Raw genomic sequence first — 19,375 nt, forward strand, 5'->3', positions numbered from 1 at the left:
CTATCTGTATTATTATGTTATTTTCTCATTAGAGTAAATTCACAATTAAATTCTAGAAATTGTGAGTTGCATATAATATACTGCATTAATAAGGGCTACAGTAATTCTTTTTTTAAACCTGCTTTTAATAACCTTGATTAATATTTGTATTTGTTGGAGTTCTTTGTTCTTTGATGTAGGTTTGTTCCTTGGTATTATTTTCAAAATACAAACCTTTTGAAATGAGGCGGGTTTAAATTAGAACAACTGTAACAAGTTCTTTACCATAAAATATGACAATAAGATGTTAATATGTTAGTGTATGTACATGAAAAAGGAGGAAGGTTTGCTCCAATGTCATATGCTTTAGAATTCCACTGAGGATATATGACTTTATATTCTTGATCAAAAAATGCAAAAGACAAATCTGCATTACATTTAATTATTTTTAACACTCTCTGCAGCAAGTAAGACAATGACCTCAATATTTTGTCAAATTCTATAGGAGACTCTAGTAAATTAGGTGTTTAAGCAACAAAAATATACATACTTGACATTTTCTCTTTGTTTCCCTGACACAGTATATGTGACTGAAATGTAAGCCCTGCATATTCAAGTAATTTTTTGACTGAGGACTGATGACTGCAGCATATAATGAAGTCAAAATGTGAGGTTAATTGTAGCGGACAAGTTCTTTCAGTGTCCTGTAAGCATTTACAGTCATCTGTGATCCGGAGCATCGGCAAGGACCGAAGGTATCCCACAATTCAAGAAATAAAGGAAACGAAATAATAGAGAAGAATAAAAATAACTTGCCATCTTATAGCTTTTTAAATACAAGTATCTCAATCTGTTTTACTGCTATGAGCACACTGAAGTCCTATGAATAAGTAAACAATTCTTCAATTGTTCCTTTTTCTTTGATTGGGAAAATAATAATTTTATTTTACCGAGCATAAGTAAACAGCACACCATCTTCAGGTGTAAGTGCTGCATAATCAAGAGCAGCTATGAACTACTGTGTACAGTTCAAACACAGGCACCCTCTGCCATTCAGCAAAGAGGATGGTTTGACGTTTGTTTAATAAACATCTCAATAGGCTGCACAAAAAGGAAGCCTCTCACTCCCACCCTCCTCTGATAACAGATGTTTAGACACAGTTGAACAGAATGAAAACGAAAAGGAGAAAAGCAACCATAAAGCAAAGGGTCTGGGTTTTGCTAATTAGTACAAAAGGGTTTAGGCAGGGCTTCCTTAAAACTAGACATAAAACTCTGTTTATTTGGTTGTACATATTCTTTTCCTTGTTGGGTGTTCTAGGTTCCTTGGTCATATAGAAAAAGAAAAGTTTTTTTCCTTTTTGTATTTTTTCTGTTATGTGTTCAGGTGTTGTTGTTCTGCATCTATACCATTTAGATCTGAACTGTTACATTTCTGAAATGCCCAAATCGTCTGTTCATTCTTAGTATGTCTATCAAAATCATTTTTGATTTAATTCACCTTGTGAAATCATTGTACTGTATGTCACCTGTAACCTATAAATAACATGGACACAGAGGAGCATCGGATTTTAGTTGTGAAGCTAAGCCGAGGAACAAAAAAACCCAAAAAGTGCAATTTCTAATACATTTTTCCAACACTCTGCTGAGACTGTGAGTTGAGTGATTAGTTTCATTTCTTCAGGTGCCGATAGAGTTGGGGGTTGTGTGGCTAATGACATTGAACATGTCCATTGAGATGGAACGGAAGGGAGAATTAGGGAGGCTCCAGTCTAAATTAGTAAGACAGTAGGAGACTGCACACTATCCCAGAGTGATTCTACACAGCCTCAAGTCTGTGCCTGCTATGGTGGTCTGTGTTGAATAAGCTATCTGGCTAGTAGCTGCAGTTTGGGATACTTGTCCCTTTATTGCCTCCAATCGTTGTGTATCACAGACTCGCTGACCATTGTGAATTTTGTCATATTGTGATTTTGTATAAAAGGATCAAGCATAAACATTTTTGTATAAAATGATCAAGCATCAACACAACTCTAGCTTTTCATTCACTGTCTTTTACTGTGTGCTTATTTGGTTGCCAGCTTCATGTTAATTTACTCAATTAAATAACAGATCTGTTTTTTCTTAAATATGTTGTAGTCATATTTTCAGGAGGCTTGAGTCTCATAAGTCCTCTTTGGCAGAACAAATCTAACTTTGGTATTGATTTTTATCTGTATTTGTTGTGCAGTTTTTGTTGAAGGCACATTGAATTTGTGTTTTTAATTTCAGTTTGGAACGATTCTCATACTTTTGCAGCTTCATTACAAATGCTTTGATTTTTAAATGTCTTGTGTAATTTTAAATTTGTTTTCCTTCTATCTCATTTAACTTTAGCAAGGGCCACTGTTGTTTAACTTTGACTGTTACTGTCCTTATGTAAGAATAATAGATACTGCATTGTTACCTTTGAGAATAGGTATATTAATCTTCCAGCATCATTTTTGTCAGTTCCTCTAGAAATATAGGCCAGCAAGGAATCAACTGAACATTACTTTAATAACAACATTTTTTTTAAATGTGGGAAAACAAGAAGCTAAACAGTTTATTGCCCTTAAAATTCAGATGAACTCTAGTGTTTTCACTTTGATGTAATTTAACATATGTTTAGGTAAAAAGACTACGCTTAATATACAACTGCTTTTCATATGAATGTTATTATAATGGCATCGATTCTTCCATGTTTTCTTTATTTTGTAGTTGAAAATACAAGGGGGACTAATACCACATTGTATATAATATAGATCTTTATATCACTCAAATATGATCAGTAACAAAAATTATTTTATTTCTTTTTTAAGTTTAGAAATATAAGGACATATTATTTTTATCTTTTCCTATAGCTGACCAAGCACCCAGATTTTTAAACCTATTCAAAGTTTATAAAACTCTACATATAATATACAGTATAGTACATATGCATAATGTACTGTATCTGAAACATTGACAGCAAAAGTGCATTACAGTTATAGGGTGATAATAGATTTATATCTTGTCATATTTTGCATTCAGATTGTTTCTTGTTCTAGAGTTTGCACAAAGCTTAAGATTTTTTTTAAAACTTTTTTTACCTCACTTATATTTTTTCTAATAACGTCACTTTTTTGGCAGTACAAGATGAAGAAGATAAATCGGAAAAGATGGAAATAAACTAATAAACAGCCCGTTCTTGCCCTGCAACAAAGGATTTTATATTAAAAGGTCTTCCTCACAGAGTGTCACACACTGAGATGTGGATTCCCCAGGTAGTGAGCTAATACCATAAGCGGATTTTTACATTGTATTTTGGCATTCCAGGCTATGCTGTTCTCAGGGCAGGAAACACTGTAGTTTTGCGCTAAAGTGAGTGAAGGCTGTTCAGATGGAAGAGAGGAAACACTCCTTTACTTGCAATCACATGGCTTAGCATCAGTCAGAACTGTGTTTTAATAGGAGAGAATGATGACATGACTTTTCCATCATGTTTCTGAACATTGCAGATATTGCGAAAGTAAAGGTAACAAATTGCAGGAGAGGTAATAATGATGAAAGGTTATAAAATAATTGTAGAAATGAAAGAAGGAATATTTTCTTCAAAATGTTTTTTTTTTTGTTGACACAGAACATTTGCTACAGTTGCTACAGTAAGTGTCTCATGACTTTAACTCCTGGCAAATTTGGTCAATAGATATTGTGAAGTGCTTTACCCCATGTTTTATTTTGCAGGACACACTCCAGTCTTAATCAATTCAAATGTGTCTAACAATGTATAATGAAAAATAGTTGTCTATTAAGACCTTGGGTTATTATTATGAACCATATTAACAAAGGTTTCACTGCTTGTCTCTATCAGTGCAGCCCATTAAATGAAGCAGTGAAATGCAAATCCTAAAATGCATCTAAATATGTTAAATTTAATGTGCTCCAAACGGCTCAGGCCATTATCAGAATACTACTATCTCTCTGATATAAACTTACATTGGTTTCTGCTGTTCTTTATTACATAATTGTATCGCATATACAGGCACAAGAACAGAAATTAATAAAGAACCTACATTCAGTAAAAAAAAAGTCCAGCATTTCAGCATTTTACTTGCACACAAATTACAAAGAGTTTCTAATCTAATTAAATGACTAAAATATTATTTTACTAAATTAAACAGGTTATGATTATATGTTATGTATTTATTTTTTGGTGATCACAGGGTAAACATTTGTTTCCATTTGAAACCTATTGTAATTGCTTTGTATATAGAAATAGTTTAATGTTTAATAGATTAGTTTGTGCTTTCTGCTTATGAATTAGGCAATAATTCTGCTTGATATTATGACAATTTGGGTAGGCTCATATGTCAGTGCCAGTTACGGCCAAATAACTTTGTTGACCTGGCCGTGATTTTTTTTTATATGTAACCATGTGACACGTCTGTCTTAATGATGGACATCACATGTATTAATTACAGTATCTATCAGTACCTGTCTTGATTGACGTGGCTGATACATTTGACTTTTTAACATTTTTTTTGTTAACAAATGATGAAATTATGTCGCCAATAGGTCTGATAAAATAAACTTTAACTTCGCCTAATATTTATCTTTATTTTGGCGTTACGTCTATAAAGCAATTCAGAGTATTGTTCTACGTCAGATGTTTGTGATTTACAAAAACGTAAATTACACCAATGTAATGTGACTGCTAGAACTTTTATGTAGCGTGACAGTACTAGTCACACTAGAAAATCTGGATATTCAGTTCTGTGATCATGTTTTTCTGTAAAACGTTTCCTTTTCATTGCCGTGTTATTTTTTTTTTACTCTTATCCGACACATATGTGTAATACATAGGCCTGTAGAAGGCCTTACAGCTGAAATGTGTTTTCTCTTTTTTCTTTTTGCTTTTCAGCATCGAAGAAGGAGCATCTATTCGCTCCTTCGCATCTTGCATAGTGATACAACTCCCCTCTCTAACCTCTTCAAAAATGTATAGTAGCAGGAAATCAGAAACACATAGCCTCACTGCTTAATCTACCATACTTACGCTGAAGTGATATATTAAAGATAAATGCTACAGTGAGTTTTTCACAAGTCAGTGTAATAATGGTTGATGTTCAGAGACACTGTAAGTTTCAGGAGGATTTCAAGGTTGTAATTTAGGCATCAAATTACAGTGTGTTACAAAGTGTTCTGTTGCTGTAGTTTAGTGGTCCAGGGTTTGACAATTTTGTTACGAGGACATTTTCTGCTCAACCACTGACTTTGCCCTGACTTCATTGATGTTACCCTGACCAAGTTCAGTAGATTCAGTAACCTACAGTACTTGTGGTGTAAAACTAAAACTCTCTTTAGAATTCACCTTTAGCTTTAGTCTTCTCTTTGTATACTAGTTTATTGTTAGCCTTTAACCTGTTTAGTGGTTTGCAGTGTGGCGAGTTGCTGAAAGAGCTGTGTGCTTTGAAGTTGTGTGAAAGAAAAGCAGCCAGGAAACGTGAGTGTCAGGAGACAAATCAAGTGGCACTGAAGCGTGCGAAGGCTTATTTTGTATGTGTGAATTTATACAGGTAGGGACCAGTGGGGTGAAGGCTTTGGCATTGGGCTTCAAACAGTGGGCTGTGGTTTTTGTTCCAGTTTGAGTCACAGGTTGGCAGTAACCATCCTGTTTATGGTAACTCATTTCAACATTGTAAGGAGGATTTTTGTTTTTCTTTCTGCCGGTTGGATGCTAATGTACCTGGAAGGAAGAGCCAGCCATGGCTGTAAGCAGCCAGCAAGACAGGGAGGACTGCCATCTGTCTCACCTGCTGCATTTGTGTGTCCATCTGGTTTAGTCCATGATGGCATGAAGGGGCTGCAGTGTATGAGCACTGGGGAGTCGAGAGGAGGGCCGGCAGGCAGCGTGAATTATTTAGACTGCCAACCCAAATAAAGAAGCAGGGGGAGCTACAGAGAGGCAGGGAGGGGGGTGATGGGGGTGAGGGGTAGAAGGTGAGAGAGCTCGCCCTCCAGATGCAGAGGAATGTGTTAAATGCTTGAAAGATCTCCGATTAGCATATAAATTTAGATGTATGGAGATCATTGCACCGATCACGAGTCAGTGAGTTTTATCTAGATTTAGTGGTGGCTTATTTGCGTATAAAATACAGCCAGATGTGACCAGTTAGGAGACTGTGCTAGGCTCTTCTTTCTTCCAGAGGTTAAAGTGGATTTGTGCATGTGTGTCTTTGAATAATGTGGTTTAATTAATGCAGTTTGTTTAAGAGAATCTTTTTATTAGTATCCATTATGAAAAAAAAACTATAGAATTCTATTGAAATACTCTAGAGAATTGACCACTGAATAGCTGAATAAAGGTTTTCTTGAGTATCTTCATGGTCTCAACTTCCTGTACAAATTCTATACAGTCCCATTGATTTTCTAAGGGCTTGCACTATTTTAATCATTGAAATGACAGTTTCTCCTTAAAAATCTATAAAGATGTCTGCTGCTCTTTCTTAAATTTTAATATTATTGATATTTCAATAATATTAAATGTATTGTATGTGCTGTTCTGTTTTGCTGTTTTTGTATAAAAAGTGGAGCATACAAATATCAAATTTCATTTGAAAGTAACATGATGAAAATACTTTGAAATATACTGTGCAACTGATTCTTCATATTAAAAGCTTCTAATCCTATGGAAAAATATCATTGTGCTATAATCTATCTTCATATGTTTTGTTTCATGTTAAAATAACTTGAGGGGCCTTGTGGATAAGGTCTATTTATGTAAGCACAGAATGTGTTTACCTGTCATCACATGCCTGTGAGGTAAAATAAACACAGTACAAAGGCCACATGTACTGTATACAGTATACTAGCAGTGTATATTGCAGGACTTTTAAAGATGTTATCACAGGTTTCCTTAACTTAAGTTTCTCCTAGCTGCAGGTGGTGTGATACTTTATACAGTCTATAAACTCTTTCTCACCCTTTCAAAATAGGCATTTTATCTCACTGTGTCAGCTACTGAGACTCTCCTGGCAAAGATGTAGTTTTTGTCACCTCTAGACAAGTTGTCAACATTTCTTGTGTTCTTCCTATAGACAGCTTCAGTGTGACAAGCTCCGGTACACAATTGCTTGTTCCACATTGCATCCATTATCCTGGTGAAACTGGCCCATTGCTTTTCATCAGACTTTGAATATTTTGGAGTTGAAGCAAAACCTTGTTAGAAGGGAGATGATTTTCCTTTGACTACAGGCTTCAAAGAGTATTACGCGAATTGGATTTTTAAGGTTAGTCTGGGTCAAACCTATTACACTCAATTCACATGCAAAACTCTTATAAGGTTTAAGCCAATAACGCTCACGCTACTGGCATGGCACTGCCATGTGGCATCATCAGAAATGCTTGCCAAAAGTAGAGAAGTCACGCTATTGCATTGCAATGGAATGGCTGCCCCTTAATTAAATAGGGTCTTCCTCTGTTTTCTATTTGCACTTGATTTTGTTGTTGTGAATTGGTTTTACTCCTTTTGTCTCCATACATTTTGTTTAACAACAATGATTAATCTTAAACAGAATCATGAGTAGATTAATAATAACAGAGATTTTAGAATGTTAAGAGTTATTTCTCAATTTGGAATAGTTGACTATAATGCAATCTTTGAGGCTAGTATAAATTCTTTTTCACTCAGTGTTTCAACATTGTTAGAATATACAGTAAATTTCACATCTTGTCCTTCAAAATAACATAGTAAATTTCTTTCCTTTCCATTCCTCAGCTTAAACATATATTAGCATATAAACATTATTAACATTATTCTTTGAATTTATATTACTTAACTGTCTTTACTAACACAGTCATAGCATACATCCAGAGATATGATAAGTTCAAAGATCCTTTGTTATGTGAAAATAAGGCAAGTGTCTTTTCACATCACATTTACAGAGGTCTGTGTCAATTTAAAAACCAAATGCAAATGCTAAAAAAAAGTTTTTAAGACCTTTTGGACATACAAGTCCATTACATTTGTCTTTCTAATACCTACAGTAAATTGTTGTGGGCTTAGTGGGATTGAATCTTTTTTTTTCACCTCAGTCTGTATCAGGATTTGTGAACATGCTTTAAGAAGTTTAAAGAAAAATTGAAATAACTGATGGGCCCATGGTGCAAATCAAATATTTTGAGGAGCAATTTCTCTTTTTCACTGGTTTTCAACAAATGACCAAAACAGCCACCCTATTTTCCCTCTGAAACACCATTTATTTACAAACTAGAGCAGGCAGGATGAGGGAGAAATCTTTAAACAAAACAGGCGTCCCATTGGAACTAAACTGATTCTGTTTGTAACACAGCTAATATGATAAAACTCAAAAGCCCCTGTCAGCATAAAGGTATGTTTGTAATACAGAAAGGAATATTTGTTGTTGTACAGCAATGTGTGCTGTGTTAACTCTTTCTTTAAATGAACAGACAGTAGTGAGGTGGTGATTTGAACAGTGCTTGCACTTCAATCTTGCCTATTTTGTACAAGTCTTTGATCAATAAAAGGAAACATAAATCTTCTGTACGTTAATACGATCACTCTCCTACTGTATATGGTAGTAATTTTGTACTTCTATTTGTGTGCTGTTACGGCCTTCCGTATGTGTTGTGTTGAATTTGTGAACTTGAATGTATTGTGCACCAGAACAGAGTTGACATATGCAAATAAAAATGATCCATTTGCACACAACAGTTCCCAAAGAGCTCTTTTTCGAGCTATCCTTGATGAGATTTAGAAAACTACACTTATTTTGTATTTGGATTATGATGGCGAGTAAACCCTCTGAACTCAAAGTACACCTCCCACAATGCCCTCATGCTTCTTCCACCTACTCAGACTCACTTACATACACCCACACACGCACACACATAAGTGCTGCTCACTCCCTTTCTAATATCTCACACCTCAAAGCATCTAGATCCAGTAAAGGCAGAAGCTTCAGGTCTTGAGGTCAGCGAAAAAAAGTCCATCTGTTCTTGAGCAATTACTGAGGCGCTTGCGATTTCCCTGATAGATGGGCTGAATCAACTGATTTAGCTTATTTCTCTCCAGAGGTGATATTTTATTTATATGATAAAGCGCTTGGAAAGTGATTAATTTGTCAAGGGAATGGCTTGTTACTGTAAATTTACTGAACGTGTAATAAACTAGATTGCCTTAACGCAGATGGGCAAATGAGCAGTTTTTCAGTGGAGGAACGATGAAGATTGGATTGCAGTTTATAGCACTGAGGATTATTAAATAGTGATGATAATCATGGAAAACAATTCTTTCAGGTAGTTGGAGTTTAATTCTATACTGTATGTCTTGAGAATGCTATGCTCACTGCTGTGTATTACGCATTTATTTTTATCAAATTAATTTGCTGGTGTTTTCACAAATAATATGCACATATGCATTGTTGTTTTTCAGCTTCATCAACATTATATTTACCAGGACTATACATTTATTATTTTTTGTTATGATTTGTTATGATGTTATGTTTTTGAACACGACCATGTTGTTTTTATTTTGTCACTTTGCCTGTGTTATGTACTGTATGTGTTTGTGCTGAACATTAAACACCCCTTCAGAGGTGTTTCTATGAGCTACATTTCTTAAAACCTGAGGAGGTGTAATATTCTAAATTCACATCCAAAATCTTTCAGAGGTCTGCTCCCATTCCGCACACATGGTTTGACTTGCAAAACAAGCATTTGTAAGGCACATAACTTCAAAGCTCTGAACCCTTTCTGTAGGTATACTTGCTTTAAAATGTTTGAATAATAAACTAACCTTATAGATTAAGAAAAAAAGTCTTTGTGACTCATTTGGTTGCTTTTTCTTGGAAAAGTAAAATACTTTATATGTCTGTGATTTTTTCCGCTAGTGTAACATATTTGGAGGAATCACATTTTTTGTTTCTGTTTTTCTTTCAATTAATAACGCTAAGGATAAGAGAAATCCTTCTAGCACATTTATAGATTTAACTGTGATTACTACTACTGTTATGGGTTTGGCTCTACCTGTTACAGAATAACAGAATGGAAGAATAACTAATTACATGTTAGATACAACAAATATAATTGTATTTAAAAAATAAGGAAATTAAACCTATCTTAAACAGATGTGAAAGATATAATAGTGTATTTTATCCGTTTTTTTTTTCTTCAGATTAAGGTATTTAATTCTGCTTCAAATGGTGAAATCTAATAAATAAATAAAGGAAGGTCTGGCCTCCAATAGGCTCCAGCAAAGCGAATACTGCCACATTAAAAAAGAGTGGCAGAATTAGTATTACAGAACTAAACCAGATTATGGAGGGAATGTGAATTAGATTTGGTAACAGATGGTGCTGTTGAAATTTTAAGATGCTTTGCGAATGGAAGGCGGCAGCAGCTTTCTGCATCTCCTCTCGCTTGATAGACGGGTATAAATCACAACAATCCCGTCTTGACAGCCAATTTCTAGAATCTGATCTGGTTAAAGACACGGCTTTCCTGCTCCACTCACTGAAAACAACCGCTCCCCCCCCCCCCCTTTTTTATAGGCTTGTCATATTTCCTCGAGGAAAATCCCTTTTTCATCTGTTTAATAAAATGTGTTTTTAATCCAGATTTTTTTTTATTATTCTGTGCAATCTCATTTCATTTGGACAACAGCTCATCTTTCCTTATCTAAACTCAGTAGACTAGCCCTTAAATAGATGAAAGCTTCATCCGCTGAAAAACAAGCTGTGTTATTTTAAGCATATTGCATATTGAAAAATGCCAAATCTTATTTGTTAATCTTTGCTCCCCATCATTGTTGTCGTCATCACCATCATTATAATAGTTTACATTTGTGTAGTGGCTTTTATCCTAAAGGGATCATCCCAGCGTGCGTAACATCTTAACATATGGGAAGGAACCCACTTCATCCACCCCTGAAGTGCAGCGATCACCTCGGTGTCATGTAGCAGCCATTATACTCCGAAAGCCCTACTAAAGAGCTGATAGAATAAAGAAATTAGAAATTACTTCACTGATTGAATTTGGGTCCAGATTGTGCAAGCCAAAAGTGTCATTTAGCCAGGACACTTGTGTTAAAACCCCTACTCGTGCAAACAGCCAAGGGATCTTTTAATGAAAAGGTTATGTGCACCTAGGTTTAATATCTCATCTGAAGGACAGCACCTCCCAAACCACAATGCCCCCTGTACCATGCTAGGACATACAGTATATAGACCACAAACACCACTTGCAGCAGCAACCTAATTTTCCATACGGATCTCCCATTCCAGTACTGTCTCAGCCAATACTTCTAATTCTCAATGAAAACAGGAAAATAATGTAAGAATTAAGTTATTCAGTTTGAATATGCAAATCGCTGATTTATCTAGTTAGACTGAAAAGGAAAGGCAATTTTTATGTTGTACGCAAGGTTTGATTAAAAAACAGTGGTGTATGGACAAACATTCTTTTTAAGCTGTTTAGAAAGAAATACATTCACAGGGCAGTAACGGTGTTATTGGAAAAGTTAAAGAAAATTAGGTTGTGAACAACTGTTACTCTTTTATTTCACTGTTCTAGGACATGTTTATTTTTTATATGCTGTCAGTAGAGCACTAAATATACATTGATAATAACTTGCTTAGCACAGAAGTAATAGAAAATTAATTATATGGATTGTTGCAATCCAGATAAGATAAGATAAGATCACTTTATTAGCCATATACAATTTCTTGCATTAGGAATTTGTCTTTTCGCATACCCCAGCTTGCTTTCCATGAGACACACAGGCACACAGATGAGGAGAGAGAAGCTTGAGCGCAGGGTCAGCTATTGTACAGTGCCCCTGGAGCAGTTGGGGGTTAAGGTCCTTGCTCAGGGGCCCAACGGAGTAGGATTCCTCTGCCGGCCACAGGACTTGAACCGGCAACCTTCCAGCCACAGGTGCAGATCCTTAGCCAGATGCTTTTTCATTGTGTCTTGGCTAAATCACAGCTAGATTAAAATTAAAACATTCTCAGTGATATTATTTTCAACACAATGAAGTGACACGTTGCATGGACATTAACAACAAATTTCATGCCTTCACTTCAGAGAGGCTTTTTATTGCTCAAGAAGAACATTTGTATATCATAAAAAGAAACAGCAGCCGGTTTGATGTTTTAAACAGTCTTGTTCTCATTGAGCTGCATCAAGCCTGATAAAGATAATACATCCGTGCCACAGAATTTATCTGCAGCTGTTGCAAGAAACTGACCTAAATCATCAAGATTTGGATCTCAAACTGCGGAGCAAGTTGTCAGACTCCAAGTGTTTGCTGCAACACACAAAATCTTATCAGCTTCTGATCACTGTGACCCAGCACTGTTGTCTAAACTGAAAATACCAGAAGAGAATGATAGGGAATATTCAGGTTATGCATTTAAGGCATCGTAAGCACTCTGATTGTTGAAGAGAAAGCTATTACTTTTTTCGTATCATTTTGTAATTGTACCTTAGGATCTGTGTTGCATTTTGTCCACATTTTTCTTTTTTATTGAATCACTTGAGCAATTTTTAAAGCCACAAGCAAATTGAAATACTGATTTTTTAATGCTAAAATGAGCTTTAGTGTTTTTCAACTAGTTTAATTCTTTGATAATAAAAAAGTAGGCATCATTCTTATTTTAATTTCATATTGAATAGAATCTATGCATTAAGGAGTATAGAGCCTTTGCTTTTTGGGGAGTAGCAAAGTAGCAAAGGCTCTCAAAGTACTCTAGTAGCAAATGCACATTAACATTTTGATTACACCTTTTTTGTTGAATACTTTAATACATTTAAAAAAACAGACTTTCATGATTAGTAACATAAAATGTAATTGCACATTTATGTTATGAATATCCCCCAAAAATGTTGTATATTCATTTTTGATTCAAAGGGATGGTATTTACATTTTATTAGCCGGGATTCAAGCTTAAATTGGGCAATAATAAGAGTAAAATAATGAAGTGAATGAAACTAAGCCATCTAACCAACAATAACAAGTGGACGATTATAGAGTGAAAAGGCCATTCTCCTAACAGCAGTCAAATGAAATGTAGTGTAGAAACAAGTGATGGACTCCCTGCTGGTCTCTGACAGCATGTGGAGCATGCTGAGGACAAGCATTCACTTAAACACTGATTACAGTGGAGCTCTGGACTACTGCTTGCTGTGTTTGTGCGGAACAACACTTGCAATCCTTGTCCACACTATTCATATCTGCATAAATAGAGGGGAGATCCAAATTCTCTTCTTTAGTTTGTCATAATGTGGTTTGGGCTGGCCCTCACTTTCTTCCTTGGAACATCAAGATAAAACCTTACTGTGAAGGCTACCTGAAGCCTGTGTAATTTTCCTTGGATTACAGTAATAAAAAGGATGAGATATTTTTGTTTCTTCTCTATAGTATCTCTGTCCCACAAAGAAAGATGCGCAAAGTGGAAAAAGGGACAACCCATCTAATTGAACACTTTTGATAATCTCCTTCTGATGTGCAAGGTACACATTTAGATTAAACTGTTGCCTCTTTATTATTAATTTAAGATTTTGAACAACTGGATATCTCACCGAGCACATTAGAGCCGGCTTCATGGGCTACGGTTCCATTGTATAAATGTGGTTTTGCCGTTATCACATTGATTGCTTGTAATCAGAGGTGTTATTTTGCAGCCAGTCATCGACAATGAAGTGAATTACTACTTTTCAACGCTGTAATGTTATAACAATTGATCTCCCGGCACTGAGGAAGAGAATTTGGGTGTGATGTATTTTTAGACACAGAAACCACTATACTCATTCTTGTACTGTACTGAATGAAAAGCCATATTATAATAAAGAGCAGGCAGAAGAAGACATTATGTGTGTAACTACTTGTCAAAGCAGAGGAGAGGGACTCAGTTTTATGTTTTTTGTTCTCCAAAAGAAGAACATTTTTAATCTAAGAGATTAATAACATGTTGTCTTACATTTGCCAGTGGATAGTGGGAACAATAGTAAAGAAAAAAGACAAGGTTCCAAAACAAGTTTTACCCTTTTTTTAATTTAATATTAGCTTTATATGGGGTTGTATTGTATTTTTTCATTTGCAGTTTTTCCTTTTGTTTCAGCACTTTTCCATACATATCTTTGGGTTATCTCCAAACATATTGTACAAAATATTTAAAATATACAAAAGAACCCCATTTGAAGGAGATAAGCTATTTAACAAAATATTAAAAGAACATGAAGAATACAATATGAACACCTGAAGAAGGCTCCACGGCCAAAACGTTGTGTTTTCTCTCTTCTTTCTTCTTTTTTTCAGTATGGAATGAACCTATTACTTGTTCATATATAGACAGAGTGTATTTTGGAGCTGCCTTCATATTATCTGGGAATGCTGCATTTTAAATTTTCAGTTGTTAATCAAATACAATATGTCAGTTTTTCTTCAGATGTCATCACTTACAAGTATTTTAATTTGGAAGACTCTGTGATTGTGGTTGGGTCTCACGGTCTAATCAGAATGCATCATAGTTACTGCTGTCAGTACAGCAGCACATGTGTTCTGAACTGATGCTCGCTCAGCTACTTTTTAACAGTATTTATCTTCTGCATTTTAAGAACCATATGAAAACACTTTCTCCTGAAATGAATAAAGAAACACTATTCCTGTCTCAGCTCCTGCACCTTAATGTAATGATTACATGTTTAGCTCTATAGTTGTCAAAGCACTGAATCAGTCAAACACTGTAATGAAACCCTGTCACTTTGAAGTATCTGGTGTTTTCCAAAATTGTTTCACTGTTGACTTGCAGTACTTCATTTCAGCAAATAATAATAAAAAAATCTATTTTCCATTTTAGAGGCATATTCCTTAATAAAATAAGAAATGAAAGGTGCTTAGTTTTTTTTGAATATTCGAAGTAAACGAGTGTTTCTTTTCATTCCTGTACATGGAAACACAGGTCTTTTTTTTTTGCATTGTCCATTTTCTAACTGCTTCATCTAGTACAGGGTCTCTACAGTATGGAGCCTATCCCGGCAGGCAACGGGGCAAAGTGGGATACATACATTTTTCCTGCAATTTGATGCATTCACAAACTGTGTTAAGCGATTATTGTGATCATTAAAGTTTTAGTCCTGCATTTGTTGTATTTTATTGGTTTGTTATTATTTATTTTATGTGGCCCCTTAGCCGTATGATAAAATTGTTGGAGATTATCCTTAATATCTAGGTCAGTGGCTCACATTTTTTGGGATTGTTGGGGACTATTAGGGAATTGCAGGGAATTTTACATTCTTAATATTCTTTCTCTGACTTTTCCAAATATTACTGGTTTGGGCAGCCCATAATTTTGTCAAAGGGAGAAATAATTTGCATTAGCAGATTTGAAAGCACTTGATTTCTGCACTGATGACAGATTGAACAGATTTTTTCTCCCCCAGTTTCAAATGCAATTACCAAAAAAGGTTTTTAAAACACAAAAAGAAATTCAAATTGGGATATTTTTTTTTCATTTTAGAGAGAATGGAGGTAAAAAGGTGGAGACTATTTTAAGCAGTTCAATATGATTTTACCAGTTAAGAGATATTCTTATTCAGTTAATATAGCTTAACCAGGATGTCTGAAATAAATTAATGTATGTTATAATGTCTCAAAAATGTGATTACAGACATAAAAGTACATAGGTGCTTTACCTGCCCTATTAAATGCCCAAACTTAACATCCTTGTTCAATTGTTGATAACAAGCATTTAATTGACTAACATATCTGGTACATCAAAACAATACTGACATAAATATAATAAGTAGGTTATTCACTAATCTCTTCTTATTTACCTAGTTTAATACATTTTTTTTTGTCATTCATACCTCTTTCATCTTTATTGATCACACACTCATCCATAAAAAATAATAACTAGCATTAACATATTCGAAATACAGAATACCAATACATACATGGGCAACTATACTTTCTAATATTATAGTACAATATGAAGTTTCTGTATCCTGTTAAAAAGAAAAGAGAAGCTTTTAATCCATGCTGTACATTATTCACACTTCATAGAATAAAACTGTTGGAATATGGTTTTTTGGTACTGTGAATCCTGTGCATGAATAGTGGCACACCCTCCATACACTTGTCAATTATTATTTCCATTCATAAACCCTAACTAAATTTCATACAAATAAAATCTGCCTTAATGGCACACTATGGAATAGGACCTGTTCTGCTTGCCAAAAACAGATAAAATCATCTCCTCTTAAATAGTCTCTTTTCTGTCAGAAAGGCTTTCTTTTCTTCTAAAATATAGGCTTTAGAATTCCATCCCTCTTCGAGCTAATGTGAATTTTAGTGCCTCTAATTTTAGATTCAAGTGCAGCCTAGAATAAAACCCACCATCTGACAATTGAATTTATAGATAGTTGTGAATATTGCAGGCTGGGATTAATAGAGTCATAGAATTTCAAAGACCAAGAGAAGAGGGAGAGGGAGAGAGCTAATAACTTTCAGCTAAAGGTATAGACATAATGTCTTCAATGGAGTAAATGAAAAGGTAGCATTGTAAATGGACCAAACGTTGCCTTATCTATTAAAAATGGTACAGTATTTTTTTAAAGTACTATTTTAACACATTATTGGGATTTGCAGAGGATCTTACTATTTAAAAAAAAATCTTCTCATATCACGAACTGCAAGGACTAAGGAAATAATGTTGTCAAACAACTAAACAAAAGTCTTACAAACCTGAAATACATTCTGCCACAAAATCGGAGTGACAACGATTTCAGACTGAAACGCTTCTTTTTTCCATATATTTTGAAGCAGAAATTTAGAGAAACATTTTTTTTTATTGATTTGTAGATATTTTGTGGAAGAGTTCAAGTGAATGATATTTTTCTTTAGAAGATGCCAGCAAAGGATTTATTTCCTTTGGATGAACCTCCTTAATAATTTCTTTGTGGAGCCAACCAAGTAGACCTTTCTATGATCTCTTGTTTGTTATTACCTTTATTTGAAGCTGATGTGAAAAGAGTCAAGAACATTTATTGTAGACATATTCAGTACATTGAAAGCCCCCGTACCACTTAGTGCATTGCATCATACCAAGGGTAAGAAGAGCTTTGCATAAATCGATTGATGCTTGCTGAAAACATGAGAAACAGCTGGCTGGAGTCAGCACATTTATACTTGGACTATTACACACAGCAGTTGTTTAATCTGGATACATGCATCTACAGAAGCATTTGTTTCAAACCTTGCTTTTTTTAAACCCTAGTACAGTACAACTAATCACCCATAGGTAGGTGGTACTTGTGCATGTGTTTATGTTGGTGACAACTGAAATGTGTCTATTTTTCACAGAGCATATACAGCAGAAAGGACAGCTAAGTCAAAAAATATGATCCTGCATTTTATTTTGTCTTAGATTGTTTATGTTAGTGATCTACAGCAGATTGAAGTAATGTCACAACCGTGTGACAGGGAGAACACACTAATTACAATATGAGAAACACATTGTTTTTTAATTAAAGGGGAATGTTTGAGGATAAGATGGTCTCCTAAGTTTGTCTTTCTTTGGTATGTTTTTTACAAAACTACTGGGTATTAAATATTTTTCACATAATCAGTGCATTGCTTTTAAAAAGGTATAAGGTATTAGTATTTTAAAAGCTGAAAACTACTACTCAAAGGCACAGTTATAACCATTTTTTTTATTGCCCCCAGAAGACTTTGTCTTTTTACAAGCCAACTGGATTTTAGAGCCCTAATTTAAGACAGGTTTCCTTAATTAAAAAGCCCTTTGTGTGGTCTCTGGAGCTGCCATCATTATTTGCTCTTTCATTTGCATTTTAAATCTGCTCACCATCCTACCTAGTTATTTTGTTAACTATTGTTGGTGAAAGAGGTATGGTGGCAGAAAGAGATCAGGTTGAGAATGGGGGCTGATGTGGAAATGCCTCTAAATTAAATAATTTACAGTGTGTCTGTGAGCGAATACAGGGCCTGCTGGATTGTTGACTTGGGAGAAGTTTAATCCCTTCACTTTGGCCTCAGAGCTTCTTTGAGACAAGGGAAAGATATCTATTAATTACAGTACTCATTAATACTGGTTGCTCCCAGGGATAAGCTAAATGGAGGGTGGGGGACAGGGAGCAGTCTGACAGACATAGGCAAAGAGAGATTCATTACAGATACTTAAACAGGAAGAGTGGGGGCTTTCTTTAAATACTCCCCAGTGAAATAAAAAGGTCTTCCTTTGTCAGACATGTGCAACTCTCTGATTTGTGTTGTTGCTTCCGAAGTTTTTGTTGACTGGCTGTCGAGACACTTGATAAAGCTCCACTGTGCCCTAATGCTGATTACTTTCATGTTGAACAAGTCGATATTGACTAGTGAATGAATGATGATTGGTACCTTTGGCTTTTTTTTTTGCTTACATGCTTCCTTTCGTTTTCCAGCAGCCCTGAAGATAACTTATTTTCTTTCTTGTCTATATGAATGTTACAGGTTTTTTTCACAGGGTAATACTTTGTGTTTTTATTTTGGTGCTTTGATAATCAGACTTGAATAAATAAAAATACTTATTTAGTGATAAAAAAACTTCAATCTTCATGATCATAATATAATTGAATTACCTGCTGTTTAAACATTTGGCTGTTCCGTTAGTGCAGTGCAGAAAACAATATAATTTGCTTTTTTGCAATCTACATTCTGTGTGGTTTGTATAGCAGTCTGATCCAAACTGCATGGTGCTGCATCAGTGATAGAGCCCACAAAGAGGAAAGGCTGTATTGCCAAGCTGATCTTAGTCAAATGATTGAAAAGACCAAAAACAAATCTTGAGAGGCAACATGCAAATCCTATCCAACTGCCCATTGCATAATTTTCTCAAACTTCATCCCAAAATTAGTCAAAGCATGCAGTACACATTTTCATTGAAAACTGTTTTTTATTAGAGTTTCATCTTCTGTTTTAAATACTGAGTGATTTCATGCATTCTGATATTATTATTAGCAAAGAAATGTTAAAAACATTAACTCTGAAAATATGAATGTGAACTGCAGGAATGTGGAAAAATAAGACAATAACATTTAAGCTTTTGTTAAAAGAAGCTGTTCCAATATGTTTTATTGTACTTCCTTAATATTTTAGAACTGGTAAGTTCCGGCTTTTAAAAAAAAAATGTTGTTTCTGCATGAGTGTTCCTGTATGAGTGTTTCTGTATGAAGACGGAACCCCTTTCTGTATAAAGTTTCTGTATGAGTGTCCAGTACACATGGGTTGTTAGAGCAAAATACTGAAAGTTATAGGAATTTGGCATTATGTTGTGGGTGAAATGTGGACACTGTCTAGAATACCAACAAGCAGAGCAGA

At 34.9% G+C, this 19,375-nt stretch overlaps 1 protein-coding gene across 12 annotated transcripts in view; it reads left to right on the forward strand.

Annotated features, from left to right (window-relative positions):
- esrrga (estrogen-related receptor gamma a) overlaps positions 1-19,375 on the forward strand; it is a 253,288-nt gene that overhangs the window by 160,755 nt on the left and 73,158 nt on the right. The window contains exon 1 of one of the 12 annotated variants that reach the window (XM_088624758.1): positions 8,901-8,971. The exons of 9 other annotated variants lie outside the window; for them this stretch is intronic. Coding sequence is in view for 1 of the 3 variants with exons in the window: in XM_088624752.1 (XP_088480878.1) it covers positions 9,269-9,297 (29 nt within the window). In the remaining 2 variants the exon portion in view is untranslated. 2 more of the 12 variants (XM_088624757.1, XM_088624752.1) reach the window with 2 other exon arrangements.

This window comes from Lepisosteus platostomus, chromosome 3 (assembly GCF_059453375.1).
Source record: "Lepisosteus platostomus isolate fLepPlt1 chromosome 3, fLepPlt1.hap1, whole genome shotgun sequence".
NCBI classification, from domain to species: Eukaryota; Metazoa; Chordata; class Actinopteri; order Semionotiformes; family Lepisosteidae; genus Lepisosteus; species Lepisosteus platostomus.